The sequence below is a fragment of the Carya illinoinensis genome, chromosome 15 (assembly GCF_018687715.1).
Source record: "Carya illinoinensis cultivar Pawnee chromosome 15, C.illinoinensisPawnee_v1, whole genome shotgun sequence".
NCBI lineage: Eukaryota > Viridiplantae > Streptophyta > Magnoliopsida > Fagales > Juglandaceae > Carya > Carya illinoinensis.
In genome coordinates, this window is record NC_056766.1 from 32626364 (window position 1) to 32632363 (window position 6000).

The window sequence follows — 6000 nt, forward strand, 5'->3', positions numbered from 1 at the left end:
GCTATAGAATCAATACCATAGAATCTCCCTATAGTCAAAGGCTCACCCTTATTGTACAGACTTAATGCCACAATGCCAAGATAGAAGAGAATTATAGAAAGGATAAAAATATATTAAACAACGAGCGTAGTAACATCAAAAAGCTGTGATACCCCAAGGCATATAAGTAATAGAGTTGTAACTAACAATTCCCATCACTTAGCATATGGGTGGACTGATAAAAACGCATCCCAGGTTTTCCATCCAAACCAGTCCACATGTGCTGGAAGCTCCTCATTTTCTATGTTATTGAATATACCCTTGTGCTTCTCCAATATCTTTATAGAGCCTTTAATTAAGGCAAATGGGTTGTTCCCTAGAGTTATAAAAATTGTTCCCTGGATCTTACAATTCGTACCCACAAGATTCATTTCTCTTCCTCTATCAAAGGGCCAAAAAACAATCCTAAGGGCCAAAACATCAAGCAACCGGGGAGCAAAAAATTTCTTACCCATAAGTTTCTCAGCAAACTCAACCACATGACCTACTTCATCAATCTTCCTTGACCCACATGCGATGGCATGCTTTTCAACCATGCGAAGTGCGGCCACAAACAGCCCCAAATACTGTCTTACGACATCAACTTGCCAAAGAGCACTGTCATCTCTATCAATTCTAATAATTCAGCCCAAGAGCCCACCACTACAAACCCTACTTCAGATTCTTCGATTCCTCTTGAAAACATCTCCTCTACGCCGTTTCCTTCAAATCTTTCCCCTGCAACATCCTCTTCAACCCAGACCTCCTCTCTACCAAATGATACTCCTTCGACCTCTATGAATATTCACCCCATGACTACTCGATCCAAAGCCCTCATAACCCGTCCCCTTCATCGAAAAGATGGAACCATTTTATGGCCACCATTCTGAAACACAGTGCTTCCCTCACCACATCTCCTTCTGTCCCCAACGAGCCCACCTCTTACACGAAAGCTTCAAAATTTCCTGCCTGGCGTGCTACCATGGCCAGTGAATTTCAAGCTCTCCTCCGAAATGAAACATGGTCTCTCATTCCTCCCCATCCCTCTCAAAATATTCTTGGTTCAAAATGGGTCCTTAAGACCAAAAGACTTGTCGATGGAACCATTGAGCGGCGCAAGGCTCGCCTTGTTGCCAAAGGGTTCCATCAACAAGCTGGACTTGACTATTCGAACACCTTTAGTCCGGTCGTTAAGCTTGTTACTATACGTCTTTTGATCTCTATTGCAGTGTCTCGGAAATGGCCCCTTCATCAGTTGGATATACAGAATGCATTCTTGCATGAGGACTTGGAAGAAGATGTCTTTATGCAGCAACTTACTGGGTTTGTTCATTCTAATTTTCCTCATTTTTTTTGTAAATTAAAAAAAAAAATCTATCTATGGCTTGAAACAAGCCCCTAGGGCTTGGTTTGCAAAGCTTAGTTCAAAATTAATTTCACTCGGCTTTCATGCTTCCATTTCTGACTCATCCCTCTTTATATTTACATTTGCTACTGCCTCTGTGTATGTTCTAATTTATGTTGATGACATTGTTGTTACTGCCTCTGATTCTTCTCTCATTACTGATTTTATATCATCTCTGTCTGCATCTTTCCTTGTCAAAGACCTAGGTTCACTTCATTTCTTTTTAGGAATCCATGTTTGTCACAAGGCTAAAGGTCTCTTTATATTTTAGTCTCGTTACATCTAAAACCTATTAAAGAAGACTAATATGCACGAGTCTAAAACTGTGTCAACACCGATGTCAACATCTGCTAAACTTTCAGCCCTTCATGGGTCCTCTTTCGAGGATCCTCAGCTTTATCGAAGTGTCGTTGGCAGTCTCTAGTATCTTTCCTTCACTTGTCTAGATATCTCGTTTGCAGTCAATAAAGTTTGTCAATACATGCACTGTCCCCGCCATTCTCACTGGCAAGCTGTTAAACGCATACTGCGTTATCTCAAACTCACCATCTCTCTTGGCCTATTTTTTTCCTCTGTCTCTCCCCTTAAACTAACAGCATTTTCAGATGTTGATTGGGCTGGTTGCTTGAATGATCAGAAATCGACTAATGGTTTTTGTGTCTATTTTGGGTCTCACTTAGTGTCTTGGGGTTCCAAGAAACAACCAACAATAGCTCAATCCTCGACTGAAGCAGAATATAAATCAGTTCTAAATATTGCTTGTGAACTTCAGTGGATACAAGCATTGTTAAAAGAATTGGGAATTTTTATTTCTGAAGCACCCCACTTGTTATGTGATAATATTGGTGCCACCTATCTTTCGGCTAATCCTGTTTTACACGCACGGACCAAACAACATGTGGATCTTGATTATCATTTTGTACGTGACCGTGTTGCTAACAAAACTTCATTGTCTCCTTTGTCTTAAGTAAAGAACAAATTATAGATATTTTCACTAAGCCACTCTCCTCGGTGCTATTTGCACTCCTACGTTCAAGCCTCACCATCCTATTGGTGCCGCTTGAATTGCGGGGCGATATTAGAGCATGTGTACTTGCCTTAGAGGATAACACCTCACAAGCCATGTCCACTGCATCCGCTGCATGCCCTCAACAGAATGCCACCTCCATCTCATCTGCTGATCATTCTCAACAGCATGATATAACTGACTCTGCTCCATATGGAATATTATAGATCCTTCTAGATTGATTCTCTTGTAAATGATACATTTCTGGTATAAATGTGAGTGCTACTGTACTGAGGAAAACAATATAGACGGGGAATACTTTTATTCAAATACAATCCTTCTTTGATGCATTCTTACAAACTCCTGTCCTACACTTATTTTCCTACTGGTTTGAAAAAAATCCGACACAAAAGAAATTCATAGGGATTGCCTTGGTGTAATTGAGCGCACCCATCTTGCTTAAAGGTTCCAAATCATTCAAATCTCCATGTATAACAGCCTCACTAATAAACGAGGGGACCATCTAGTCCCCTTGAGAGAAGGATGAGAGAGATTGTGGAAAATGGTTTGTAGAGGAGGTTCCCCTTTGGGATAGTGGTTGAATCCGGCTTGTGAAAAAAATAAGAGTGTGAATACCTGGATCAAAGATTCACAATCCAGCATAAGAAACCTGAGTATTTCAGGAAAAAAATCCTTACGGGAAGATCTCGACGGACATCACCCCTGGCTTCACGCTTTATAATTTCCCCATTAGGAAGCGGCCGCGATGCTCAATCTTCTGAGAGTTGAAAAATTAATTTTGGTTCTGGACTTCTAAGGAAAGATGGAAGAGAGATTTCTTTTGAAATAGTTTCTGTGGGCATCACAACAAACTCCTCCACCTTCGCTTCCCTTTTTATGCCCTCCTCCACAGCTTGGTCTTCCCAGGCCAAGCACTCTTCCATGGACACCACAACCAGCTCTTTCACCTCTACTGCACTTTCTTTTTCTTCCTGCGTAGTTTGGTCGTTATCCATTGTTCTATTTTCTTCAGGCACTATTGATTGTTGTGTTTCTTTGGTTGAATCCGTATCTCCCAAGTTCTCTTCAGCGACTTCCTGGTCTTCAACAACTACTAGCTTTTGCTTCCTAACCTTTAATCTCACTAATTTTAAAATAACATCATACTGATTAGATATATTGTTCTGCTTTATCACCCAATAAAGCATCATATCTATCAAGCCGTTCAATCTGTTATTAACCCCCTGAAGACTCTTTTCATTAGCGTCTACCCACCGCTGTATGGCCTCCATGGATCGTCAGCTCTAGATACCACTTGTTAGGACCCTGTGGGTTATGCTACTGTGAATTGGAATGTAATAAGGGATATGGGTAATGGAAGCTGAGATGTTGCAGGAGTGAAATCAGAATTGCATATGAGATGTTTGTGATAATGCCTCATAGGGCCATACGTTAACTGATAAGGGAAACTTTGAGGGTTGCCAAACCTCTTTACAATATTTAAGCTACCAATTAGATACCAATTAGATGATGTGGCAGCTTTTTTTCCTTTTAAAGCTTTTAAAATCACTTATTAGCAACAAAATCTGTCAAGATATTTCAAATTCAAAAATAAAATTTAGTCCCCCTCGCATTCTCCCCCCTGCATCCTCTCTTTAGTAGCTCCGTCCATTAACACCATTCGGCACCACCATCTCAGGTGACTCTCTCTCCCTCCATCTATTCTCCTCCCCTCATCGACTCTCTCCCTCCCTCTCCCTCTCTCTCTTTCTATGATTTTGACAAAAAATGGTTAATGTTTACTGGTTACAGCCTTCATTGTTGCCATTGATTGAGCTGAAATATTGCATGTCTTAGCTATTTAAAACCAATGTATTTTAAATTCTTCTTGACACTATTATTGGTTTTAGATGGAAAAAATAGTTAATAAGCATAAATACGAGTTGCGATTTTTAATTGATTAATATCATGTTTATGCTTAATTTTATAACTATGATTTAATGGGACAATATTTCCTCACATATATAGTTTATTTGTGATAATCTATTTTTCTTTTAATTTATTTTTGAGTGTTATTTTTATTGTTTGTGAACAAGTGACAACCATATGTGCATGATGCAGTGAAGGTGGTGATATTGAGTTGGAAGAAAGATAGAGGATGATGGTGAAGAAGCTGGTGCTTCAGAAGCTTCATGCTTCTTTTGGTAGGTCAGATGAAGATAACTTTGCAGCAAGGCTGAATGGAGTATCTGATTTGGAGATGTTCTACATCACCTCAATGTATTTTACATTTCGATGTGATTCCTCACGTGGACTTGGGGAGTCATATACTTCTGGTAAATCAATTTGGGCTTCAGATTTGCCTAGTTGTTTACGTCATTATCAGCAGAGGTCATTTCTAGCAAGGTCAGCTGGGTTCCAAACTGTGGTGTTTGTACCCGTGAAATCTGGAGTTGTAGAGTTTGGTTCGACAAAATCGATTCCAGAAGAACAGAATACTGTGGACATGGTTAAAAAGATTTTTGGGGAATCTAATTCTGCACAGTCAAAGGTGCTTCCAAAGATTTTTGGACACGAACTTAGTCTTGGTGGTACAAAATCCTGCTCAGTCAATATTAATTTTTCCCCAAAGGTGGAAGATGATTCAGGTTTTACTCCTGACTCTTTTGATGTGCAAACAAGAGGTGCCAATACTATTTATGGAAATTCTTCTAATGGATGTCGAAGTGATGATAACGAAGCAAACATATAGAACTACATATGCAGCACATGGATTGAGCTGGAGCTGAACAAGTGCAGCAAAGAGAGCTTTCGGACAGCTTACCAAAGTGCAGCAAAGCAGGACCCACTCACACGATGCAACCACTCACACATGCTGCAGCAAAGAAAAGTGCAAAACCAGAAAAACATTCGGACAACACCTTGCATGGGACCCAGACACATGGACAACAACTCCACTCACACGAAGATGCACTCAACAAACCACACACATGCAGATGCAGCAGCTTTCGGACAGCTTCAAAAGTGCAGCAACCTGGACAGAAAACATATGCACACTCGGACAGACCATGCACATGCAGAACACAGCAGCTTTGACAGCCAATCAAACCAGCACATGGAGCACTCAAAAGAACACAACCTGCAGCAAGGAAAAGCACAGCTGCAACAAAAGAAATGCACACTCGGACAGCAGGACTCACATGCACGCATGATAGCATCATTCGGGCACCATGCAGGACACCAACTCATGGACACATGCAGCAATGCAAAACACTCACTTGGGCATCACATGGACAGCACACAGCTGGACCCACAGCAGCTCACACATGCAACACACGGACAGACCATACACAAGCAGAACATTCGGTGTTGCAGCAGCAGAATATCAATAGCACGGCTATAAAAGGAAAGAAGGTTGGATGGAAATAGGGGATGAGAGGTCGGCAGTAGTTTAGTTTTGGCTTTGAAGTTTGTTTTCTTTCTTTCATTTCGTAGAGTAGCTTAGTTTAGGTTTTTTTTATTTCCTTTCATTTGTTTTCTTTTTTTTGTTTAAGCTAAGAGTTGAGTAAGT

The 6000-nt window shown here is 40.6% G+C and overlaps 1 protein-coding gene across 1 annotated transcript; it reads left to right on the forward strand.

Annotated features, from left to right (window-relative positions):
• Nucleotides 1-3930: 3930 nt before the first annotated feature.
• Nucleotides 3931-5529, forward strand: LOC122295609 (transcription factor MTB3-like). Its single transcript, XM_043104676.1, has 2 exons — nucleotides 3931-4128; nucleotides 4551-5529. Exon 2 carries the CDS (start codon nucleotides 4588-4590, stop codon nucleotides 5179-5181), a length of 594 nt encoding a protein of 197 aa, XP_042960610.1. The 5' UTR covers nucleotides 3931-4128; nucleotides 4551-4587; the 3' UTR covers nucleotides 5182-5529.
• Nucleotides 5530-6000: the final 471 nt, after the last annotated feature.

What these genes read in the sequence shown, in the direction of transcription:
- LOC122295609 (XM_043104676.1), top strand. Translation starts at nt 4,588, where the DNA reads ATGATGGTGAAGAAGCTGGTGCTTCAGAAGCTTCATGCTTCTTTTGGT.